General features: G+C 51.4%; 1 protein-coding gene across 2 annotated transcripts in view; it reads right to left on the minus strand.

Annotated features, from left to right (window-relative positions):
* Positions 1–26,336, minus strand: part of Eya2 (EYA transcriptional coactivator and phosphatase 2) — a 158,785-nt gene that overhangs the window by 32,526 nt on the left and 99,923 nt on the right. The window contains exons 6-9 of one of the 2 annotated variants that reach the window (XM_021638124.2): positions 21,675–21,742; positions 19,109–19,286; positions 13,275–13,417; positions 7,680–7,763 (exon numbers count right to left, since the gene is read on the minus strand). In XM_021638124.2, coding sequence (XP_021493799.1) covers positions 7,680–7,763; positions 13,275–13,417; positions 19,109–19,286; positions 21,675–21,742 — 473 coding nt within the window. The remainder of the gene's footprint in view (positions 1–7,679; positions 7,764–13,274; positions 13,418–19,108; positions 19,287–21,674; positions 21,743–26,336) is intronic. The other variant, XM_060382826.1, reaches the window with a different exon arrangement.

The following is a 26,336-nucleotide window of genomic DNA, read 5'->3' on the forward strand; positions in this document are numbered from 1 at the left end:
GGGCTAAGGAACCAACCAGCTTCCTGGGCTTCTTCCCCACCGAGGAGGAGGCAGTGAGGACCCTTGGCCCTCACCCCGTTGGCCCCCATGGGAGCTAACCCTGGCTAGGGTGGAGCAGCTTTGACCGTGGCTAGCCTCACCATGAGAAGCTCAAAGGACAGGAACCGGGCACACCCCAGTGGTACCCCGAGCGGCCGAGAATTGTACTGCCCTCATCCAGGTCGTTGGTGCTGAGACTCTAGAGGGTCTGATCCAGTGTGGGGAAGGCTGGCGAGGAAGCTGGAGCACATAGGCTTGACGTGGATGTAAAATTGATGTGTGTGTGTGTAGGGGAGGGGGCGGCAGAACACAACCCACCAAAAATACTCTATTTAGTGCAGTGAGGGCTGAGAATGCTTTCTGCTCCAGACACTTTAGGTGTCTCCCCACCAACACTCATGGTTTCAGCAGACACTGCCTGCAGGCTCTGTTCTAGCCCTAGGCTGCAGCTGGGACAGTACTCCTGTCCAGCCAGAGGCAGAAGGAAACTGATCCCCCAAACACACATTTTTTCCGTACTTCGGATCAAGTGGAAAAAGTTAATGAAATCTCCACAGAAAACACAGCTGTATCCAAGGCTGTGGAGGAGGCTCGGTGGGTAGAGAGGGCTTACCACACACCCATGGGGACCCGAGTTCCCGGCCCTCCGTGTCCACAGAAAAAGAAAAAGCTGGGTGTGGTCACGGGCGCACTGTGTGTGGGCCGTTGGGAACTGGAGGATCATCCTGGCTGGCTTTCTGCCAGCCCAACTCCATGTTCAGGAGAGACCCTGTCTCAAGGGAGTAAGGCAGAGAGAGAGAGAGAGAGGATAGAGGATACATGACATCCTCCTCTGGCCTCCACATGTACATACCTGCACTCCCCAACATATGCACACACATGTGAATACAGCAAAACACACACACACACACACACACACACACACACACACACACACACACAGAGAAATAGAGAGAGGACCCACCGGGACTCTATAAAGCCAGTCTATCTATCCCTACTGCTGTCACACTGGTAAATCTGCTATGTAAAGGCTTAACTGCCACTGTAGCCAAGAAATCAGGATTGAAACTGATTTCCCTGCACAAGGACACAGGGTTGTGACCTGAATTGTCATCACTTACCCTTACTCAAACGCTGATTTTTCTTTCATTTTCGAGTTTTGGCATTGATTTGAATTTTCTGAATATTTCGTTAAAATATGGCTGATGTGCATGCCTCAAGCTTTGGCACACAGTTTGGTTCTACGCCCGAGCTACCTAACGGAGGCAGGCAAGCACAGGGAACGGCTCAGTGACCTGGGATTCCACTGGCTTGGGCTGGGTACACATTCGTCTCCAAACAGCAGAAACAGCCAGCCCTTCCTTAGGAGCCACTTGGTAACACCCCTTCCTAAACAATTTCTTTTATTTATCGTTATCGGGTCTGTGAGAATGGGCATACGCCACACCTACACCACAGTGTCTCTATGGAGGGCTGAGGGTAACTTGTGGGAGTTGGTTGTCTCTTTTCCGTGTGGGTTCCAGGGCTGGAACTCAGATCATCAAGCGGAGCCATTTTGCAGGTCTGTTAACTCCCCCTTTGTGTATTCCGCTGGACGCGCATTCCAGGACATATCTGAGTATAGGAGGCAGGAGTCTTAATCTGGCCGGAGTGAGTTCTGGGTGCTCGAGCAACAAGGCACACTGAGTGAACTTTTAGGGCAAACACCTATTTACTGTCTTACGCCTCTACATCACTGGGTGACTGAACAACGGGATAAAAATCAGATGCACGGTGGGAAGGGACGGCTGCAGTAAGCAGAGGCTTACACAGTCCAAGCCCGTCAATCAAAACAGAAACCCTGTACCCCATACCCCTTAGCAACCGGCTTCTCCTCTTAGACCCTGAAATGGAAGACATGACAATACCTGGGCCCCTGAGTACTCTGGTTCAAGCAGCCTGCTGCTCCCTGAGGTGCACCACGTCTGCTCTGCCCCTGCTGGCTTTGCTCCTGAAAAGCCCCCCTGCCACACTGCAGTCTGTGTTCCCTTTCTCAGGTCTTTGACTAAGGCGCCACGAACCTGGAAACACCTGGTGTTGAAAAGAATCAACGCTAATTACAGCAGGAGGCAGCAAGGCTTGTTTGATGAGGGAGCTTTGGGGCAGGTCCCTGAATAAGGTCAGGAAAGAACCTGGAGCAGAACTGTGAGATTCCTAGTAGATGAGGCAGCATGTGCAAAGGTCCTGTGGAGTGCCGGGTGTGGTGGCACACACCTGTAAGCCCAGCACTCAGGGAGGCAGGGGCAGGCAGATCTCTGTGAGTTCGAGGCCAGTCTGGTCTACAAAGTCCAGGACAGCCAGGGCCACACAGAGAAACCCTATCTCGAATAAACAAAAAATAAACAAACAAAAAAAGTCGCATGGAAGGCACAGGGGATGCACCTAACAGAGGTGTCAGTTACAGGGGTCCAGATGGAGGTTCAACTTCCCGTTTCAAAACTGACTATCAAAGTTATGCACACAGAGCAGTGTTGTACTGCATAGAGACAGACACACAGAACAGCGTAGGACGGACAGTCCCAGAGAGGCCTGCAGAGGAATGGTTGTCACTCCCCTCCCCCACCACACACACACCTGAGTTTGATCCTCACGACCCCCACACGACCCCCACATGGTGGAGGTTGCAAGCTGTCCTCTGACCTCTACACGAGTGCCAGGGCACACACGTGTGGCAACACACGCACACAAACTACGTAACGAAATTAAGAAAATGAGACTGTGGCTCTGACTCTGGTTCCAGGCAACGTCCCCACCGCCACCTTCCACCTTGTGTTCTAATCCCAACAGGAAGAGCAGGGTTCCGAGAAGAGTGGGCAAGGGGTTTAGGAGGACGCGGTTAGCAGTTACCTCTGTGGGCACAACTGAAGAGATGTGGGAGGTAGCTACTGCAGGGCTGCGGGCCCTGAGCCCTGGGGAAGAGGGGCTGGCAGGCAACTGAGAGGTGACAGCTGCACTCGGCACCCCCTGACTGGGACCAGGAGGCCTGGCCAGGTTTCTGTTTTGGAATGCAAACACCCTGTTTTGAATTATTCCTTAATCGGTTAGCTCTGGTCTCTGTTCCCTAAGTAAACAGGGATTCCTCCTCTGGCTGAGGCTGGGACAGGCGTGAGTCCTGCTTCTGTGTAATGCTCAACAGAGCAGATGGTGAGGCCTAGGACCTTGGTGTGGACTCTCCCGAGGGTCTCGGCTTCCAGAGCTAGAATCATGCATCTGTGGGCTTCCGCCCTTCCAGGAAAGGTGCTTCAGGTTCCTTTGGGGGCCTATCCCTGGGGTGGGGGATGGTTTGATCTCCATTTCTTCCATCCAGGAGTGGGCTCTGGGGCTAGCCTGGGTAAGCGGAAGTGCAGAGGCTGGGATGGGCATGGGAGCCAGTGTGGGACAAGAGTTGGGGTGGGATTCGAGAAGCAGAAACTCCTTTTTCAGTCGGGATTGCCGAGAGGGAATCAATTGCTATGTGTAGAAGTTGGCTGAGGGTGAGCGGAGGATGCCGCTCCTGGATCCAGCCAGACCTGCAGCCCAGGGTGGTTCAGGTACGGTGATTTGATCGGTTCCCTGTGCGGCACACCTATGCGAGCTTCAAACCTAGAGCCGCTTGCTCTCAGCTGGCAGGAACGGGTCCCTGACTATAGCAGAGGAAGAACAGCAGGCCAGAAGTGGATGCCATGGGTTCTGGTTGTTAGGAATATCCCAACTGCTTTGGCTCCTGGGTCTTGGTTACTGTCTGTAAAATGGGCCCAAAGTTCTGCTCCTGTTGGCTGCTCCCATTTCTCTGACTTCCTGGCTTAGACTTGTAGCTTGGACCTTTCTCTAGTGCTCAGACTCACAAATCCAGTTGTCTCATAAACAAAGATAATTGTACGCTGGGCAGTACTTTGGGCTAGAAACTGCCAGTTACCTTCCATTATCCTTTTCTCTTTTCTCTTCCTCAGAGCAACAGAAATCCTGCATCTTAAACTGGGCGTGTAATTGCCTCAGAGAAAGACTACCTTGCAGCTAGGTGTGGTCACGTGACAAACTTTCAGCCAATGAGATGTGAACAGAAGTGATATGTGTCACTTCTGGGCTTGGCCCTTAAAAGAGTGGGGCAAAAGAAAAGAAAAGAGAGGTGGCTCAGCAGTTAAGAGCACTGGCTGCGTTTTCAGAGGACCTGGGCTCAATTCCCAGCACCCATGTGGTGGTTCACAGTAGTATCTAACTCCATGATACCCAGCACCCTGGAACCAGGTGTGTGAGTGGTACACAGACACACATGCAGGCAAAACAACTGTTCCTGTAGAATTTAACAATGACAGCGACAGCAAAAAGGAAAGAAAAAAAAAAAAAAAAAAAAGGAAGAGTGGCTTCCCTCTTCACATTCCCTCTTCTTGGCTGGAATGCAGACATGAGGTGAGTTGTGAGTAATCTTGGCAATGACCAACGTTCCTGGGATTGCGGAGAGCAAGCCTGGAGGAGCCTTCATTCCTGCTGCTGGTCCGGCTTAAGTTACTTTTGCACTAACTGTGAGGGGTGTGTGTAAGTGTGTGTGTGTATGTATGTTTGTGTGTGTGAATGTGTACATATTTATGTATATGTATGTTGTGAGTATGTGTGTATGTGTGTATACATGCCTATATGCATACACATGTGTGCATATACACACGAGAAATTAGCAAGTTACCTTGCTAGTTCTAGGTTTTTGTTTGTTTGTATCTTAAGACATGATTTCTCTGTGTAGCCCTGGCTGGCCTGGGACCTGCTCTGTAGACCAGGCTGGCCTCAGCCTCACAGGAATCTGCCTGCTTCTGCCTCCCACATGCTGGGATTAAGGGTGTGGGCCACCGCTGTCAGCTACTTCAAGGATCTTAAGCTCAGGTCTACAGGACTTTGCAAATAAAAACCCTAATTTCTTTTTTACCTTATAGGGAGCTGGGGGGTGGAATGGAAGATTCTAGTAGAGGAATGAGGACATCTAGAGATTACACAAGAAGGCAGATGAGCCTGTGTCCTACTTCCCTTCTCTCTTGGATGATCTTACTCCCTGTGAGCTTCAGTTTCTTCTTCAAATGATGGAAACTGAATGCATGTGGTGGATTTTGGATCCTTCCAGCTCTGGCCTTCTACAGCCTGGTAGTTCTAGAGCATTGGAACTCAGATACTCAAGAGGCTAGAGAGTCCATCACTGGGTGAGGCGGGCCACAGGCCCTGAGAAAACGAGTTCCCTAAGGGCAGCCGCTGTTGGGTTCCTGCTGATTGCTGTCACAGGGGAGTGCCAGCTTGCCAGATTTCCTCATTTTTCAAGAAGAGCTGGAAATCTGGATTGTTTGGTCTGTGCAATTGCCTCATTTTTAAATGTTGGCGATCAATTCACTTTTTTTTTTTTTTTTTTTTTAATACTCTAGAGGCCAAACAAAAATATCTTGCCGGCTGAATTTGGCCAGTGGCCACTGGTTAGAAATTCTGCTTTGACACTATCTTCCTCCCTTTTCTCCTTTCTCCCTCTCTCCCTCCCTTTTTCCTGCAAATATTTACTCGATGCTTGCTAAGTGGGAGGCAATGTTCTGTAACTGCGTCCTACTTTTTCATGAAGCAACAAACAAGACAGAAGTGGAAGCCCTGGTCCTCCAGAGGCTTCCTAGGCGATCACCCAGATTCCTTCCCCCAGCAAATGCTCATTAAACAAGCCTATGCCCTGACCCATGCTGGTTTGGGAAGGTGAGAAATGTTCATGGTCTCTTGACCTCCGAGTCCTTCGTGTCTATAAAGGGGGCATACATGAAGTGCAAAATTATGGTAAAAGTGCACAAAATGCCTTTCTAGGGAGAGATGCAGTTTAGATGGAAGTGGTTAGGAAAGGGCCCCTGAAGAAAGTGACATTATCGGTAGGAATGGAAGCTGGGCATGGCGGCAGGCATCTGCCTTCACAGCTGCTGGAGAGTCTGGGACAAGGGGGCGGGAAAGCAGAGATTGGGGGACCAGCTAGGCGGCCCGGCCGAAGGTGGTGTCTTGACTGAAGGAGCGGGGCTGGGGAGGGGAGGCCGGCCTTGAGGAATGATACGCACCAAGGGCGTGGGACCCAGGATGGAGTGCTTGGTGGGTCCTTCCTTCAAGGGCCCTCACAGCATAACTCACATCGAGGAAGGCCGACTCCCCTGAGCTCACCCAGAACCATCCAGTGTGTGCCTGGGGTAGTGAGCTCACTGGGTGGATGGATACCCACAAAACAGCCTTATCAGGTGACACACAACAGCCCTGGGGGAGAGAGCGCCTGATCGTCACGGCCCCACAGGGGATGGCACACATTTGCTCTGGCTGCTGAGTCCACCCATGTCTACAGCCCCTCCTGCTGCTGGCACCCACCTAAGCATCACGAACCTGAAAGCGCATGCCGCCGTCTGACTGCACATATTAATGGCGTGTCTACGGGCAAGAGATTTCTGCGCCCTGACACCATTTTTTTTTTTATATCCGGCACAGCATCATGGCAGACAATAAATCTACCCTGTTAATCACACCTCCAGCTTGTTACAGCCGCCGTAAAAACCGCAAGCAGCTGGGAAAGCCATGAGGTGATGTCAAGCCCAGCACACTGAGCAGGATGAAAAGGGTTTCCCAGGCCTGGTGAGGCTCCTTCCCCACCAGGGCTGGAACAGCTGCTCCCCCCTCCCCTGGGCTCTCACTGCCCAGCAGACAGCTACTCTGCTTCGCTCTTAGGTGCAGCCCTCAACGCCCTACATGTCGGCTGGCCCGTAGAGACGGCGGATGTCCCCGGTTCATCTGTCTGAGGTATGCCAAGTCCGCAGCAGGCTGTGGGGATGGCTGTCGGTAAAGCGCTCCCGCACAAGCCCGAGGGACCTGAGTCCACAGATCCCCGACACCTGTGTGAAAAGCCGGACACGCTTGTGTGCACCTGTAGCCCAGAGCTGAGGAAGCGGAGACAGGGTCCTGGGGCTGGCTGGCCAGCCAGTCTTGTCATATGAGCGAGTTCCAGGTTCCGTGAGAGAGAAGCCAGAGGAAGACACCCATGCCTGTGGCACCTGCTAGATAACCAGGCAGTACAAAAGCACTTCACCCCATTTTCTAGCTTATTATGCATCTACCTGTGGTATACTTCTGCCCGTTAAGGAAGTAGACCCCCACAGATTTTGATGATTATAGACACTGATGACTCCACGCTTTGGAAGCAAAGGCTTGAGATGGTAGATAGGAAGCGCGTGAAATTTCCACGCACCAAAGGAATGTTTCACAGGGTCCGATCCTGGGCTGACCCAAAGGGGCAGCAGCTTTGGGCTGACGTGTTGCTCATGAGGAAGCCCCACAATTCTCAGGACAAGCAGCCTGGGCACGCAGCCACCTTTGCAAATATGTAAAAGGACCAGCAGGTTGGCTGGGTAGGCAAAGGCCCCTGCTGCCAAGCCTGATGATGGGAGTTCTGAGCTCCAGGACGCACATGGTGGAAAGTGAAAACGGACTTCCCCAAGTTGTTCTCTGACCGTCACAGCCTCTCAGTGCCACACATGTCCACACCCAGACCCAGACACATAGGCCTACGCAGAGTAAGCAAACACATAAATGTGCATTTTTTTTTTTTTTAAAGAGAAAGACAAAATAAAATGGACTCTTACCTTCCCATATCTGGACGCAAAAGTCCCTGTGAGTAGGGAGTGGAAAATAATGATTGTCTCGTCCAGGTCCCAGACGAACACCCGCTGTGACAGAGAAGGGGAAGAAGAAAAGATGGAGTCGACCGTGTCTCTTTGCTGTCTGCAGGTCCTGGTCCCCTCGGAGAAGTCCTGAGACAGGTGACCCACGCTGTGCCCTGGGCCGCCACTGGGCCCCATCTGCGTTGAGTATATCATCATGTCCAATTTCTGGGCCCCCTACCATCCCCACCCGTGCTGGAACCAAGGGGTCTTCACACAAAAACCCAAAAAAAGGGAGGCACTCGGGCCCAAACCAAGCCACAAAGAAACCTTAGGACTCTCCAGAAGGGGGGATACTGCCAAGTTAGCTCATTGCTCGCTGTAGCCGCTGCTATTTCTGATTGTAGCAAATCTGACTCCATAATTCTAAAGAACACAGGGGAGGATTTTCTCACGGACTTGCCAACGTCTGACAGTTTCTTTTGGCTCTGTCGGAATCTTCCAGTTTTTACATATGGAACTATTGCATTTCTTCCCCAGTCTAAGAGTCTAAGACAGAGAACCAAGTAGGAAAGAGGAGTGTGAGGTGCCCCCTTCATCTCTGCCTCTGCTATGAAAAATGTCTTCTACAGCGGACTTTTAAAAAAGACTATTACTGTATATGTATGATGTGTGCCATTGTGTGTGTACGCATGTGTGTGTCTTTGTGCGTGTGTCTGTGTCTGTGTGAGTGTATATAAGGAATACATCTATACATAGCTCCAGATCCGTTTTGAGGAGAACTCGCCTACCACCAAGGTTACCGGTCTCCCTGTCCATCCTTCAGTCTCCAGCACACGCCATGGTTAAAATAACCCCCTTTTGTCACACCTGCTTGCTGGAACTCCCTGTGTCTGCTGGCTTTTGCTCACTGCTTTTATTTTCTCTTTCTTGTAAGGCGCCCTCAAATTTAGGCCCAGTCGTTGTCCTGAGAGCAGCATCCTCATAGAGTGGGCGGGGCAGCGTGGGCTGGACTGTCCCTGGGCAGCCTGAAGCAGTGCCTCCAGAACGCTACCCCCTGCCCTTCTGAGCTGGGTCCACCATCCCCTGGGTCCCAAGGCTCTCCCTTTCTTGATTTTCCGTCTTGTTTCACCTGAGCACCCCCCTCAGTTGCGCCTTCTGAAGGGATGTGAGGAGAGGAACTTTCTCAAATTCCTAAAACACAGTCATTTATGTTTTCTCTGTGCCCAGGATTTTCCTGAGAGAACAGAGTTCTCCAGGTCTTCGACCTTTCGCTGTTCTCCTGTGCCCAGAGCCATAGATAACAGAGCTGGTGTTTCCCTGGCCCAGGCCTTGACTTGACTTTCTCAGCTCACTTCTGAGTGTGTGTATGCAGGTTCACACACACGCAGAGGCTGGAGGTCAAGAGCAGGTGCCCTCCTTTGTCACTCCCTATTATTATTATTAAATTAGTGCTATGATTATTATTTATTATTCTGAGACAGGATCTCTCACTGAACCCGGAGCTTACTGATTGGCCAGGCTGACCTCGGCAAACTCCTGGGATCGTCCAGGACCAGGGTTACAGAAGTGCACTGCCACCCTCAGGTTTTTAAGCAGCTGCCGGGGATTCGAATTCAAGTCCTCATGCTTTCGAAGTAAGCAATTTACTCTCTATCCTGGTTGGATTTTATCCTCAAGTTGACCCAACCTAGAACCGGTCACCTGGGAAGAGTGACCCTCAGCTGAAGAACTGCCTTTGCGAGACTGGCCTGCGGCCATGCCCTCGAGGGAGGGATCATCTTGACTGAGGATTGACGTAGGACAGCCCAGCCTCCCATGGGTGGCACCAGCCCTAGGCAGGTGGGCTTTGGCTGTATAAGAAGGCTAGCTGAGCGAGAGCCGGTGAACGAGTCGTGTTCTTCACAGTTTCCACACCTGCTTCCTGCTCTGAGTTCCTGCCCTGACTTCCCTCCCTGAGGGATTTTGGTCCCAAGTAAGCCAAATAAGCCCTTCCTTTCCTAAGTTGCTCTTGGCCGTGTTTTTGCAGCAACAGGAAAACAAAGAACAACATCCACTGAGCCGTCTCCTCATTCCAGAGTGTCTGTCTGTCTGTCTCTCTATCACTCTCTCTTTTTTTTCTTTTTCCAAGACAGGGTTTCTCTGTGTAGCCCTGGCTGTCCTGGAACTCACTTTTCCTGCCTGTCCTGGCCTGGAACTCAGAGCTCTGCCTGCTTCTGCCTCCCAAGCGCTAGGATTAAAGTGTGTGCCACCAAAGCCTGGTGCTTCCCCACCCCCAATTTGGTAATTTTTAAACTGTGTGTTGGCGTTTTGCCTGCGTGTATGTTAGAGGGTGCCAGATTCCCTTGAACAGGAATTACAGACCATTATGAATCAGCACGTGAAAACTGAACCTGGGTCCTCTGGAAGAGCAGCGAGTGCTCTTAACCACTGAGCCGTCTCTCCAGCAGCAAGTGTGTTCCTTATTAAGGGCCACGTTAGGCCAATGTAAAACAGTTAAGAAACCATCCCTTTTGAGGAGGCAATGTTTTGAAGTTCAAATGTGCCCAGTTTTAATTCACTTGAACTTAAGCCTTGAATCAATTTAGCCTAGATGTCTTAATTATAGAATTAAAAAGCACTTTGTGAATGTCTTTGGATCTGTTGCTGGTTCCATTACCTTATCCACTGAACTCTCCTCAAGCAGTCCTAACCCCATCTCCTCATCTCAACAGCCCGAGCCTGGTCCTAGTGAGTGAGCCCCTGGGGACATTTTTCGGGTCCCTATCTGTGGCTACTATGACTTGGGCCTGGGTGGGATCTCTAACTACCTCAGATAGATCTGAGATTTAAAATTTGGGGTCTGAAAGAAAGCCATAGCCTCATCTTTGAGGGCTGTTTGTAGCCAGGCGGCCTGAGGGGAAGAGAAGGCCCATTGCAGATGGAGATGAGCTTGCTTCCCTAGGACTGGTGTCAGTAAAGGTTGGGGAAGCTGGGGTGGCCCGAGGCAGGCCTGACCACTGTCGGGTACTGTATGGGGCAGGGCCATCGAGAAGGCACAGCGTGGGGCTCTTAACTCCTTCACAGTGGAGGAGAGAGAGCCTAACTGCATTTCCTCGTCCCACTTTCCAGGCTCCTTTCCAGGTCCCATCAGCTCTCTGATGCTCCAAAGCCTGGCTGTCCATCACCCTTGAGTTTCAAGAAGGCTCTCTCTCCTTCAAACAATTTCTGCTTTTACATGTCGGCCAGCTCAAGCTGGTTTCTGGCCTAGGGGTTTTCGTCTAACACAAGCTCAGAACTCCCACCTCAACACTGGCCTCTCTCCCGGGCTTCTGTCATTTAGGAAACCACCGGGAAGACGGAAGAGGTGTGAACGCGCCTGCTGACGTTACACTCAAAAGCAAAGCAGCGTTCACACCTTGGTGTTCATTCCCACCCGCTGGTACTTCAGAAGCAGGTGCTTCCAGAACAATATTGCCCCGTGAACCCCACTTCTGTGCTTCGACCCTCCCTCCCACCCCCTCCTCCGCGACATGGGAAGAATGTCTGTCCCCTCCCACGGTTCCCATCAAGAGCAGAGGCTACAGCGGGTGAGGGCAGAGTTCTTCAGAAGGAAGTATGGCTGCCTGTGCTACTCTAAGCATTTTCAAGCCGGAGGAGACATGCAGGAATGTGGGAGGGAGGCAGGACACAGACGACAGGAGCCTTTTTGAAAAGACCCAAAACCCCACTGAAGGCAGTGTAAGGATATTGCCAGTTCAGTGAGAAGGGTGGCTTTAAGACTGGGGGGAGGGGAAGCCAGGACCGTGCTTGCCTGTAAGCCCGGCACCAGGGAGACTGAGGTAGGCAAAGGAGTTTGAAGCTTGAAGTTAGCCTGGGCTTGTAGAGTTAAGACCCTGTCTTAAGTCCCACCCCATTCAAAATAAGAATAGAGGCAGGGTACTGTGCCTGCACTGGGAAGCTGAGGCAGGAGGAACACAGCTCAGCCTGAGATACACAGCTGGATACAGCAGCATTCCTGTGCATGTGGAGCTATTTGGGAGGCTGAGGTAGAAGGCTGGTTTTAAGACCACCCTGGGCAACACAGTGAGAAGCTATCTCAAAGCAAAGGGGGCGGGGCCTGAGGGAGGGGAGGATGGAATGCCCAGGCTGAGGGCAGGGGGCTCTCTCCCTGGTAGAATCCTGGAGGGTGTAGTTTGTTGACGGCTAACAGTGCACAGAGGGTGAGGTTCACAAGGACAATATTTTCCAGGATTGGACAGCAAAGCCACAAGCCACCGTTAGAGCCGCACCAGTGGGGCAGGTGGTGCCAGGGGCCTCAGTAGTGTGCGCTCCTGTCCTGGGTCCACCCAGGTCTTCTGTCCTCATCCGCATCCCCACAGGGTGCCAAGGAAGGACAAGCGTAACACTTAAGCTGGGCCTTGATCTGACCTCGGGTCTCGAGGTGCTGGGTTCTCAAACAGCCTGCTCCTTGGCCGGACCACACCCTGACTGTCCCTTGGTAGTTCCTTGGGTTTGCATTTCCTTAATCTAACTGTGTGTGTGTGTGTGTGTGTGTGTGTGTGTGTGCAGATGTGTGTTCATGCACGTGGAGGCCAGATAGCAAAGTCCAATGTCTTCCTTCCTTGTTTCTCTACCTCAGCTTTTGAAATAGGGCCTCTTATTGAACCTAGAGATCACTGACTGGCTAGAGACTATCTGGTCACTAAATGCTTAGGATCCAATTGCTTCTGCCCCTCCCCACACCCCACCCTGTAGTCTGGTGTATTACATGGGTGCTGAGGACTCAGGTCCTTGTGTAACAAGCTTTTTACTGGAGGAGCCATCCTTCCAGGCTCCTCTTGGTTGTTTTGGGCCCCTCTCCACATCCCTCCTTTCCTGTGGGTTCTGTGGGTTCTGTTTTTTTTTTTTTTTTTTTTTGCCACCAAAGACTGGATGGCTGATGCTGCAATGTCCTTACGCTCAACAGGGATTTCCATGGCCAGTGCACAGTAGGGCAACGGGCAGGCAGCTGGCCTCTCACTGACCACACAGGCAGTAACAAAGCTGACCGTGCTTCTGCGTCCCGAGACCACACAAACCCCAGGACTCTCAGGTGTTCCTGGGAGCACGGCTGGGGCTCAGGGATGAAATGGGGTTTCTGCCAGCCTATTGTCGCTTGGTCTGGGATGGGACCTGGCACCTCTCTTTACAAAGTGTCCCACCACTGTGCTCCAGATAAAGATCCTGTCCATCATCTTCCCTTACCAGGGGCTCTCAGGTGTAGCCCCTTTTGGGGTTCAGCAGCCTAAGGGGCAACTGCATACTCTACTTCAGCTTGCCCAGGAGCCTCTGAGAGGGCCCCATGGTTCCCCAGGGGACTTGGGTGCCAGTGAGGAGTAAGAAGCGTGGTCCCCACTGGCTCTCAGGTGGCCCTTCCCCAGCTTAGTCACCCAGCAGGACCCTCTACAATCAACCTACTTGTTCCGGGTTTCACCCCTGGGTTGTGACTGACCAAAAGCTTGGAGTGCCTTGGCCCTCAGCCGCCATTTAAGCTACAGACAGAGATCGCCTTCTCTCCCCCCCCCCCCGTCCCCCCGGTAGAAACACCCTGGTTACCTCGATTTCATTGTCTCCCGCTGGGGAGGGGTCACTGCTCCTCTTTGACCTGCCGCGCAGCTTCCCATCCGAGGCCCGATGTGGCCTGTCCGTGTCGCCCTCTTTTGCGGGTGTGGAGGGCCCGTTGTGGGTGCTGTAGTCACCTGGGGGGGGGAGGGGAGGACAAGGGATGAGCCACGGGTCAGAGGCTTGGCTGGCTCTCTCTTCCTGGGAACTATCACACCACTGCCATCTCCGTGAAACCCTCAGGGGAGGCCCAGAGACGGCACTGGAGGTCAAGAGTGTAAGATTAAACTTCTGGTCACTACCAGCCACGCCATTGTGACTTTCTCCCAGCCAATAGACATCAGGCCCTGTTTCAGGTTCTGGGCCCTGTCTGGAGGCTCAAGCGCTTTATAAACCTCCAGCAAAGACTGGGGGCACAGCTCAACACCTGCCCTGTAGGCCCAAGGTCCTGGGTTCGATTCCAGAGGGTGATGTCAGTGCTGGGGAGACAAAACTAGGTCTGGCTCAGGGCTAGCTGGCCAGCTACTCTAGCCTAACTGGTGCATTTCAGGCCCATGAGAGACCTTGTCTCAAAGGAGGTGAACAGCGCTTTTGAGGGTGATACCTGAGATTCTCATCTGGTTTCCACACACAACTGTGCGCCTGCACATGCAGGGTGCTGGGTATTGCTAGGGGTATTACATGAGGGGTCTGTGAGGGAAGGCTTCCTGGGTGAAGGGGCACATGCTGGAAGATTGGGAAGAACTGAAGGAGGGCGGCTGGCTTCAGGGAGCAGCCCAGGCTGAGGGCTTGAAGACTCCTAGCGGGCAGACAGATGAAAATGCATGCCCGCAGGGAGGCGAGCTTCCGGCCATTTCTACCTCAGGTTCATGCTTTGAGGGCTTGATCACCAGAGTGGTAACGGTGGAGTCTTGTGGGGGTCCTCGGATCAACTGGGGGGATACTCCAAGCGTTCTGGGTTCCATCCAGACTGTAAACTTGATAACACCCACCTTTCTCTTTCTCTCCCCTCCCCTCTCTCCTCCTGGCTGAGGTGAGGAGGCCCTCTCTCCCTTTCCACCTGATTTAGAGGTTTGGAAATGCTAAGTAATTCTGCATCCTTCAGCTTCCAAATACTGTAAATTATATCAATTGAATTACAATTTTAAACCATTTTTTTTTTTCATCCTTAGGATAAAAAGCCAATCAATAAAAGCTTGGTCTTGCCTCACTATTTCTTTCTTTAGAAGCAGCTCTGTTTATGAAAGGTTGGCCTGGGATTTTCTTATAATGTCCGTGTCCAGTTCTGGCTTCCGGCTACTGATGCCCTCAGAGGGTACCTCACGAAGGATTTAGCTTTAATTTTCTTCCATGTTCGTGAAGAATCAGCCATTCTCACTAAAATGTTCAGTAGGTTTTCCTTGTGATTTCTGTTTTCCTTTGAGGCAGGGTCTCTCATAGCTCAAGCTGGAGCAGACTTTACTCTGCAGCCCAGGATGACTTTGAACTCCTGATCCTCCGGCCTCCAGCTCCCCAGAGCTGAGATTGCAGGTGTGTGCCACCACGTCTGGCTCTGTGTGGTACTGATGCTAGAGCCCAGTGCTTCATGCACACTAGGCTAGTGCTTTTCCAACAGAGCCACACCTCAGCTCTGTTGATCTTCAACAACAAATATTAGTCTGTTCGCTGAGTACATGGCTGTGCAGGGATTCACTTTCTTCTTGCGTGAGGCAGGCAGTTTCTGCTTTTCACAGAACTCACATTTTATCTAAGTTGTCAGCTCAGGCAGAGGGTGACGGCACCCCTCTCCTCTTGTGGTCATTTCATCCCCCCTCTTTCATTCTGTTTTCAGCTGTGGTTGATTTCCCTCCTGGTCTCATTTCTGTGCCTCTGCTTACTTTGGGTTTAATTTGTCTCTGTTCTGAGTTTCTTAAGCTAGGTGAAGGCTTAGGGCTGAAGAGAGGGCTCAGTGGTTAAGAGCACTGGCTGCTCTTCCGGAGGACCTGGGTTCAATTCCCAGCACCTTATGGCAGTCACAAACATCTGTGACTCCAGTTCCAAAGTGTCTCATGTCCTCTTCTGGCCTCCCTGGCAGAGCACATGTGTTAAACACTCATACCCATAAAATTAAAATGAGTAAATATTTTTTAAAAATTAAAAAGATGAGGTGTTCTGTTGGCAACCCCCTTTCTCCTTTTCAAACAACCATTTACTGCTAAAAATTTCCCATTGGGGGTTTTCATGACATCTCATACATTTTAATATGTTGTGTGTTTTAATTTTCATTCAATTCAGAGGACTTTCCTATTTCCTTTCGATTTCCTCTTTGACCTCCAGGTTATGTGGAAGTGCATTATTGAGCTTGCAAATGTCTGAGAAATGTCCAGAAGTGCTTGCTTGCTATTTATTACTGTTTTAATTCCACTGCCACCACAGAGCCTGGGCTCACTGTCCCGAATGCTGGCTGGGCAGGAACTTGTGTGTCTGTCTTGGCAAATGCCTCACGGGCTGCTGAGATGCCCTGTACAGGCACTGTTGATGTCTGCACAGAGACTGATGCCTGTCAGAGCAGTGTGTCTTCCAATGTGGCCTGGGGAGGAAAAGTGTTACAGGCCATTTCTAGGCAAGGCTGAGAGCCTGTGGGATCTGTCAGTCAAACCACTGCGGTAGCTGGGAAACACCAGGCGCCCCGGACAATTTCAAAAGCAGAGCTTTGTGGAAAACACTAAAAGCCTGCGTGTGTGCGCACACGTCTGCGCTTGCCTGTGTGCATGTGTGCGCACGTGTGCTAAATGCTCCCCCTGGGCAACAGACACTGGGGAAAAGCAGCTAGGCGCCCTGGTTAGAGGTGCCATGAGATTAAAACCTTTAGATTTATTTACTTTTTTATGAATGAGTGTTTTGCCTGCGTGTATGCCTGTGTACCATATGCATCAGATCCCCTGGGACCAACAATCGTGTGCCACCCTGTGGGTGATGGGGACCGAACGTGGGTCCTCTGGAGGAGCAGCCAGTGCTCTTAACCACAGAGCCATCTCTCCAGCCCTGTGATGCCATTCAATTTTATGTGAGTTTGTGAGTCACAGTAAAAGCCAACCTGACTATTTCTTGTTATACATGAGGCCGAGGGATAAATGAGGAATGGGAGCCATGGACCGAAAACCCCAGAGACACCAGGAGCCACAGAACCCAAATCCCAATGGACGAGCCAGTTCATCCTTGAACTCTGGATCTACTGGCCCATCTTCCCGCTGGCTGTGCCTCTCCATCCCGATTTCCTACCAGCCCCCCCTTTTTCTCCTTTGTTGAAACCAATGCGCAGAGGCCACATTCAGGGAATCGGAACGCCAAGGATAGTCCAAGGTCAGGAAGAGACACTGATTAGTCTTCACGTTCTTTCTCCAAAGAAAATGATTTTGATGTTGCTAAGTGAGTAGGGCCTGCGTGTTCAGTAACTATTCTGGGATGAAACTATGAAGATTAAAAAGCACTCAAGCCTGACGCTCCCTTGAAAGCTGACGGCGAAACACTTGGCCAGGTGTCTCCACTTGTCTTCAGGACAGGGATAAAGAGCTCCTCAGTGAAGGAACACCCAGAACCCAGGAGGGGGGGCAGGGCTCTCCCCACCGCTTTCTTCCCACTCCCTAAGCAAGGAATAGCTAGTAAATAATTTCCACAAGGCATCAGGCTGTGGCGCTTCTCCAAGCCCAAGGTCACCAATAGGCTCAGAGAAGAGGCAGAAGGGATGGCTTTAAGGCTGGGTGCTACATCCCGAGTTCAAGGACAGCCCCGGCTTCAGGAGCCCTGACTCAAATAAGACAAAACTGCAAAAGAATGAGACTCTATGCTGGGTGCCCCTGGGACCCAGCACCCATGAGACACCTCATCTGCAGAATAGCTTAGCAGCCCAGGACTCCTCACCTGCACTCCCACACACGCACGTGCACACGCACACGCACACGGGTGCGCACGCTCCTTAATGAGACAAAGCAACCCGTCACTCCACCCCGCCCCCTAGTGACTCCCGAGCAAGCAACCTCACAGTAACTCCCTTTTGTGGCCAAACACATCCTGGAACTGGAGCAGTGGGCTGGTCCAATTGGGACTGGTTCTGGGTACATGCACAATAAAGCAAACTGTCCTCTAAGAGACCTTCTAGGGGAAAAAAATCTTCTGTTTACCATCTTATGCCTATGCATGATTGGGCATGCATATGATTAAGCCAGAGGCATCATGGGAAAGGGGATCTGCAGCTAACCAAGGTTTATATAACCCAGGCCTGTCAGTCAAAACAGAAAATCACCCACACTCTGCCCATAGCAACCAATTCCTCCTCCTTCTCCTGGATCCCCACCAGGAAGCCGCAGAAGTAACACGCGGCTCTGGAGCAACCTTCGGGCGCCCACCCCTCCCCCGCAGTGTTTTCACTCTGTGCTCTTGCTTTGCCTCCTCCTCCTCTCCCCGCGCCCCCCCCACCCCTGTGGCTTTGCTTATTATGGGGCACTTCATGAATTCTTTGAACGAGACACCAAGAATCTGGAAACACCTGGTACAGACAGCAGCCTCTGGTAATGGTTGGGAAGCTGCAGCAGGAGGATTGCAAGTTTGGACTAGCCTGGGCCGTACAGCTCACAGCTGAGGTGGGACCCAGGACAGGGGTTCCAGCTCTGGTCCTGGCTCTGGAGTTCCGGGTTTCCCTGCCCTTCCCCTTCCTCTTAGTTTCCTGGTTCTGGAATGGCTGTGGGTATAAAGTCCTGAGATCCAAGACCAATGCTCCAAGGTTCCTTGGAACCCCTGAAACTATGCTAACCCCCCCCAACTCCAACATTGTGTTTGTCCTCCCCAACCAATGTTTTTTTCTTTCATAAACTGTTTTCTTTATCTTCTAGAGCCTAAAAGTCCTGTTCAGGACAGGGGTTCCCTAAAACTGTGGTGCATCGGAGATGAATGTGCCTCAGGGCTGTGTGAGGGTCCCAGAAGGCCGAGGCCTGGAACGGCAGTAGAACCTCAGAGAGAGTGGGCACCGGAGGGCGGCTGGCTTGCTCTCAGACATAGTTATCTTAGAGTGTGTGCAGTACCTGCACAGTCCAGAAGAGGGCGTCACAGCCCCTGGAGTTGTGATTATCAGCAGTTGCGAGCCGCTCAAGGTGGGCGCTGAGAACAAACTCAGGCTGGGCAGGAGCAGCAAGCCCTCTTTATTGCGGAACCATTGCTCAGGTTCCCCGATCCCCCACCAGTCCTGTCCCCCTGTGAGCTTTAGAAAACATCTCAGTTGTACGTAGCCATAGAGTAGCTCAGTATAGAAGAGGAAGCCCAGTGGGCTGGGTTCGAATCCCAGGGCCGTAGTTACCATTCAGTTACTTGCTACTCTAATCTGCACTGTGGAAGATGCAGGCACAGGCAGGGCGGGGGTGTGTGTGTGTGAGAAGCCCCTTTCTCGTGTGGATTGGGGCTCGCCTTATTCCAGTTTGTAAAAGTATCTGTGAGATTATCTGATTCCAGTCTACAAAGATGAAGTGGGCAGTGCCCCAGGGTTCAGTTCCCAGCACACACATGGGAAATCATGACCACCTGTAACTCCAGTTTTACTCCAACAAAACATGCACACATGCAAAAAAAAAAAAAAAAAAAAAAAAAGAATATATATACATCTTTAAAAAAAATTCCCAGACCAAACCAAGGAGTGCCTGGAAAACAGTAGATGCTTAATACATGCTTGTTGCTAAGGATAGAGAGGTCATGAGAAAAGACCACGCAAGCGTGTGCTTCTTTTGGGCCACGGCTCGCAAACCTTCATGCGGGAGCTCAGCCCACAGGCATGGACTGAGAGCAAAGATGCATGCACTTACCGGCCAGTGACTCAGAACTCTGGTTGGGGACACTGTGAGGGGCCTCCTGGAGGACGTAGGTGGACGTGGAGAGGGGCGAGGAGCAAAGGCTGCTGGCTGGGACGTAGGGAGGGTTATATGATGGGCTGAAATACTGGGGGTACTGGTTCTGTGGGAAGCCGGGGTAGGAGGGGTAATCCTGGCAAGAGAAAAAACGACAGGCAAGGGGTTGAGTGAGGAGAAGGTGCTGGGCCTGCAGACCAAGTCCTCTCTTTCCAGGGTGAACATTGACCATCCACACCATCGTCCTTTGGTTTTCCCATAAATGGAACGTGACCCAAGAGCCAATTGCAAGTGGCACAGGCTGAAAGTAAAAGAGACACTCGAGGAAGGAGGGGTGAGGTCCCAGAGAGAAACAGGGGTGAGCCGTGTTGGCCGTCACAGGACTGGGCAAGGCGATCCATCCCAGGAAGGCTGAGGTGGCGGAAACCCCCACCCGGCCTTGGGAACTACAGCATGGACGCTGAGCTCAGCCATCCCTAGACTGGCTCCTGGGGTCGGAGCTGAGGTTGGGATGTGGAGCGGGAGAACTCCCTGACACTCCTGCCTGCCTCACACAGTGGGTGCAGAGGAACCCCACGCCCAAGGATTTGAGCATTTGAGGCTGGGCTTGGTTGATGACCCTGACGAGCAGAGAGTGGCCTCGACAGGGTCTCTTGGTCAATGCTGTGTCTCAAGCATGAGAACTGGGCCTAGCGTTCACTGTATCTTCAAGGATGTTGTGTGAACAATAAAGGGAGCACAGACCTGGGGGTGAGGACTGTTTCAGGGGACAGGTTTCAAACGTAGCAGTCCATACAATCTCAGGGGCCCAGAATGTTCCTCATTAGGAGATGCCGACCAGCCTGAGTCAAATTCACAGGGTGGTCCTCCCCTCCCCGCCTCCAGCTGTCCTATCACTGTCTCAAACATGGCCGCAGTCATCCTTGTCACCATCACCACCTCACCATATCCATTATCATAACCACCACCAACACCATAACTGTCCCCACTACCATGATCACCACTGTCATCACCACCACCATCACCACCACCACTATCACCATCATTACCACCACCATTACCATCGTCATCACAACCACTATCACCATCACCACCATCACCACCCCCGTCACTAACACCATCATTATCATCAGAGATTCGCCCACAAGAAACTCGTAGAAAGTTCTGGGGCCCCAGCTCCTATCTGCTAAGCCAGGATTTCTGGGGAGTGTGAATTTGTGGGCAGCTCTTAGTGTGAAATGGCCTGATACCTAGAGTAGAGAATTGCATCTGGAAAGTCCCATTTCAGGTACAAGCTTAGGGTTTGTGTGTGTAGTTCATGGAGCCGGAGGGGAGAATGTGTGCTCCTCATGTATCCGTGTGTCAGAAACCCAAGAGCCTTCTGGTATGAGGGGATTTCAGATTTACAGGAAGAATATATAAGGGGGTCCTTTAACAAGTCCCCCCAAAGGTCCTGGAGATACCCAGGCCCTTGAGCCTGCTCCGCCACTGAGCTGCACACTCCATCCTCAGCAGGCTAATTCTTTTTTAAATGGTTTATTTTTATTTTATGCACACTGATTGGTGTTCTTCTGCCTGCATGTATGTCTCTGTGAGGGCATCAGACCCTCTGGAAATAGAGTCACAGACAGTTGTGAGCTGCCATGTGGGTGCTGGGAGTTGAACCCGGGACCTCTGGAAGAGCAGCCAGTGCTTTTAACCACTGAGCCATCTCTCCAGCCCCTGTAGCTTAATTCTTTTATAAAAATCATTTATGTGTGTGTGTGTGTGTGTGTGTATGTATGCCACATGCGTGCAGGTGCCCACAGAGACCAGAAGGCGCCAGGTGCCCCGGAGCTGGAGTTACGGGCAGCTGTGAGCTCGGAGGTTGATACTGAGAATCAAGTTCCAGTCTTCCGCTATTCTTAACCACCGAGCCCATCTCCCCAGCCCGTAGTTAAATTTCCTCCTGGCTGTTTCAGACAAGGTCTCATGTAGCCCAGGCTGGCCTTGAGCACACTATATAGCTGAGGGTGACCTTGAACTCCTGGTCCTCCTGCCTCACCCTCCTGATGGCTGGATTTCTGGTATGCACTGCCACCTTCAGCTCTTTTTCCAGACTAACTCTTAACCGGCTCCAAGGGAAACCAAGTGAGTCCCACAGAGGCCAGCATCCCGTGAAACAGTGATGGAGCTCCCATCAGACACAGAAGGAGTGGGGTGTGTGCTTCCTTGGAGAGGCTCATGGTCCCGAGAAAGCACGCACGCTGCGCTCACAGCCCGCGTTCAAGAGCTGCTACACGCTTCGGGCTCAGGTAAGATCGACTGGACCTGATATCTTGGGGATCTTTTAATTTTATCTCTAGCGGTCTTTTGTCCTATCTGGCCCCTGCGATTCCCCAAACCCAGGGCTAAGGAACCAGGTTTCTGGTGGGGAGTGTGTGTGTGTGTGTGTGTGTGTGTATGTTAGCTCTCTTGTGCGCCTGTGTAAAGAGGAACAGCTACAGAGAGAAGCAGGAAGAGAACTGGCAGGCGCCATGTGTACCTGGTGCACGCTTCCAAATCCGGCCGTACTGGTCAGTCCGTTGGTGCCTTGATAGAGCCCTGCGGTGCCTGTAGGAGGACAGGACAGGTTAAGCTCCCTCCGAGACCCCCGTCAGGGAGGGAGAAGGAGTGGCAGATGAGGCTCTCCGGCCTGGGGTGGGGGCGGAACCTATTACCGAGCCAAGGCTTCTTGACCTTGGCTGCTTTCCTTCTTTCTTCTTTCTTTCTTTTTTTAAATTTTCATTTGTTAATTTTTATGTGCACTGGTGTTTTATCTGTGTGTGTGTGTGTGTGTGTGTGTGTGTGTGTGTGTGTGTGAGGCTGTCAGATCCTCTAGGACTGAAGTTACAGACAGTTGTGAGCTGCCATGTGGGTGCTGGGAATTGAACCCGGATCCTTTGGAAGAGCACCCAGTGCTCTAGTAAATGAGGAAAAGAATATTTTTCGAGGGAGTAAGGAGAGTGGTAAATGTGACCCTGCGTACAGCAGTGTCAGCCTGCTTGCTGCGGGTTTTGAAACATTGTTTTATTCTAGTGCATGTGTGTGTGTGTGTGTGTGTGTGTGTGTGTGTGTATGTGTATGTGTGTGAAACTACTTGGGAACTTGCAGGAGTTGATCCAGGGGTTTTCAGTCTTGGTAGAAAGCGCCTTTAACTGCTGAGCTATTGTGCAGACCCTGGTAACTGTGTTTTTATTATTTATTTACTTTTTTATGGGGGGGGCAGGGACAGGGTTCTTTGTGTAGCCCTGTCTGTCCTGGATCTCTAGACCAGGCTGGCCTCTAATTCAGGGGTCTGCCTGCCTCTGTCTCCCCAGTGTTGGGATTAAAGGCGTGTGCCGCTATGCTCAGCCCCAAATTATTATTTTTTGAATTGTGGTAAAAATGATGGAACATAATACCATTTTATCCAGTTTAAAGCATACAGTAAAGGGCGTTAAATGCGTTTATACTGTGTTTCAGGCTCATAACATCTATCACTAAGACCTTTTTAGAACATTCTAGAAAATCTCCAGCCTCTTGTAGAATGGGAACCCTATACACATGGAAAAAACCATCCTCCCACCGCCCCTGGTAACTGCCATTCTGTTTGCCTATGGGTTCTGTTAGTAGAATCATCTAGGATTTGTCTTTTTGTGATGGCCTCTCACTTCCTCCTCCTGTCAATCACCATTCTCATTTTCTCTGTGGAGGAATTCGGGCTGAGGAACGTGGCTTGTGCAGGGTCCCGGGGCTGACAGGCTGTACATCTGAGAGAAGCTTTATTCACTCTCAAGTTCAAGCAAACAGATCCTGTGGTGTAGGCGACAACCCAAAGCATAATAGATGTCTCACTGGGGCCAGCAGAGGCCAGACTGGTGCAACACCCTCCAAGCTGCTCCACAAAAATCACCTCCAGCCCAGAAAACCCAGAGACCCGGCTCTTCAGGCATGCCGGGGAAACAGGCCAACACAAGCCACTGGGAACCCTGGGGTCTGTTCTAGAAGTTCTACCCCAAGAGCAAGAACAAGGGGGCACTCATGGGGAAGGAACAATTAGTGACAAAAGGAAGGAAAGGGATTAAACTGTGGCTGGATGAAGCAATTTCCAGTGGCCCCCTCCAACGCTCTGATAGACACCCAGCACACAGTGGGTCCTTTGCTAAACTGTCATCAGCGCTTAGCAACACTCTACAAATGGGTTTCCAAAAAACGTGCGCTTCCAAAGTTAAGTCTGCATAGGTAACCCTGTGCCCATCTTGGATCACGCTGGGAAAGAGGAACACTGAGGCTAGGCTGCCCAGGCAAGCCAGACAGGGCTCTGGGAAAAACAACCAGGCCAGAATTCCCAAGCCTGCCTGGCTCCCACGGAGGTCTCTTGGACGGTCCTCCAAGGAGCCACACAGCAGGCATCTTTGCCCTTTCCCCTCGTAAAGTTAATGTGAAGTTGCGTCTAATACAACAGGGTAACAGACTGGATTGTGGGTAAGGGTAGATTCTGAGAAAGCCTCCGCCTATTCCAGGAAGGAGACCACCCAAGACCGACCCAGGGGTGAGCAGGGGAGGGGTGTGGTAGCAGACACAAGGCCAGACATTGGCGGCAGCCCTTGGCCTCTGCCACAGGCTTGGCCTGCCCTTCTGGAGGGGGGGGTAGCTCTGTTTTCTCACGTGCAGAAATAACCATGCCTACCTGCTCTCTACCTACACATCCAAGAGAGATGGCAGGAAGTGTCTCTCCTCATCTCTAACACTTCCATCAGCCACCTGGATGGTGCCTGGACAAAGGGTGGGGTCAGAGAAGGCTTCATTTGAACTGCGGTCCAAAGGAGGAAGAGGAAGTAGCTGGACAAAGAAGAGGAGGCAGACACACCAGGCCTCTCTCCTGCCTTCCACTACACAGTGGCTCCTTACTCCTAAAGGGCACAGATCTTATCCTAGTGTGACCCACTAGGATCTACTCTGGCCCACGGAGATCCCACTCTGTCCTCGAGGCTAGCCTGCATACAAGCAGCCTGGGAGGAAAGTCTAGGCTAGCCCATTCCTCTCAAGATCATGTCTTAGGTCCTAGTTGAAGGGACTCTGGCCACCTCGAGGGTGGCAAGCTGGTGTCTCTTATCCCTGCCCTCTCTCCTTCTGGGGCAAAGAAATGTCCTTGGCGCTGAGAACTTGGTCCAGAGGATCCCCCAGCCAACACCTTTTCTTTCACTGGTTACCATGGTGACCCTCCCTGCCCCAAGACGACAACCGGCTCCAGTGTTCTCCTGTTCTGCATGAAACTAAGGATGACTTAGGGTAGACACAAGAAAGGGTGGCCACAGCCAGTCCCTGGCTCTTTTCTCTAAACAGCTTTGTGTTGATTTTCACTTTGTGACTAGGGGGCATCTGGAGAATGGACAGCTGAATAAAGCAGGCCCAGCATGGAAGAATCCCTCCTGGGCCAGAGAGGACCCCGGAAAGAGGTGGCATGAAGTCTGGGGCCGCAGTGCACAGGGCCTGGAAAGGTTTCACAGGCTCATCTTGATGGCTGGTGTTAGACGCAGACATTGCTGGCTGCGATAAGGGGTAGGAAGGCAGGAGGCTGGCAATGCAGGTCCTGCCAGAGCCCCCTCCCTTGCCTTCCACCCTCTCTCAGAAGCAGAATGCTCTAAGCTAGACACAGGCTGGTTAGAATAAGCTCTGCAACGCCCAGCCTCTTTTGTGGCTAGCTGTGGCGACGTAACAGGTTCTAGACAAAAGGAGAGATACAACGGGGGAGTTCAACTTTCTGGTTGTGCCCTTAAAGGGAAGACAGGGCCTAGGGATCTTTCTGTATCAACCTCCCTGGTACTGGGATTACAGGCAGTGCTGCTGTGCATGGCTTTTTATAGACATGCTAGGGATTTGAACTCAGGTCCTCATGCTTGCATGGCCTGCATCGCTTTGCCACCTCACACAGATATGCTAAAGAAGTGATTCATTCTATGGTTCTTTTTTTCTTATTCCCCCCCCTCTTTTCATTGCTTTATTTTCTATCAATTCCCATCACTCACAGGCAGTAACTGTGAGGTGTCTGAAACTGTTTTTCTCTGTGTTTTTTTTTTTTGTTTGTTTTGTTCTTTTTTATTTTTATTTATTTTTTTATTACTATAAGGAAACACTGGAGGCAGGTTAACTCTATAAGGAAAAGAGGTTCGATTAAAACCTTAGGCCCAAAGTGCAAGATCAGGCTGCTAGATGAATGAGGAAGGCTCATCCTTTTGGGGGCGGGAGTTGAGACAGGGTTTCTCTTTGTAGCCCTGGCTGTCCTTTAACTTGCTGTGTAGACCAGGCTGGCCTTGAACTCAGAAATCCACCTGCTCCTGCCTCCGGAGCACTGGGATTAAAGACCTGTGCCACCAGTGCCTGGCTAAGGAAGGCCCTTTTGATAGATACCATGATGGCTGAGAGAGTGTGTGTGTGTGGAAATGAAAGATCCCATCAGCAGGCAGAGAACTGGGTGGCCATGCTGGCTCTTCTATGACCCGCTTATATCTAACTAATTGAGGGATCCCATGAGAGCCACCCTCCAAGGGCAGACAACCATCTGCAATGTATCTGGGGGCTAGAGGAGCAGAGCTGGCTGAAGGGAATGTAGAACTTGTGTAAAGAAAATAAAGTTGATGGGAGGAGGAGCCCCAGGAGCCCCACACACCCTGGGTCCTAGACACCACCCGTGGTCCAGAAAGCCACAGACTTTCCTAAGTACCCGTGTTCCGCTCTTTTGTGTGCATGTTCACAAGTTTGTCAAAGATGCTTGTGTATTTTCTAAATATACAGAAAGCTTTTGGAGATTTTATGTATATGTCTCAGGACACTTGTATCAAGTAGGTAAATTACATGAAAAACAACAACAACAACAACAACAAAACCCCAACTGATCCTTTGTAAAAGACCTTGCCAGAGAGCTTTTATAAACAGCAGGCAGAGGGGAGTGTCTGCCTGTTTACAGTGTGTAAGATGCTGATTCTCCCGTATCATAATGGCCTCAATCATCTCTTTCCCGGGACTGAAGTTTTGTTCTCGATAACCAGTGTTTTCCAAATGTAACTACCCAGCGTCCTAAGCCCAGTGTCCCAAACCTCAGGGTTAGAGAACAACATTGGAAGTGTGATTAACCCCAACATGTTTTAAACTGCCTTGTCCAGCCTCACTTGAAGGTTGGGATACA

The sequence above is a fragment of the Meriones unguiculatus genome, chromosome 4 (genome assembly GCF_030254825.1).
Source record: "Meriones unguiculatus strain TT.TT164.6M chromosome 4, Bangor_MerUng_6.1, whole genome shotgun sequence".
Taxonomy (NCBI): Eukaryota; Metazoa; Chordata; class Mammalia; order Rodentia; family Muridae; genus Meriones; species Meriones unguiculatus.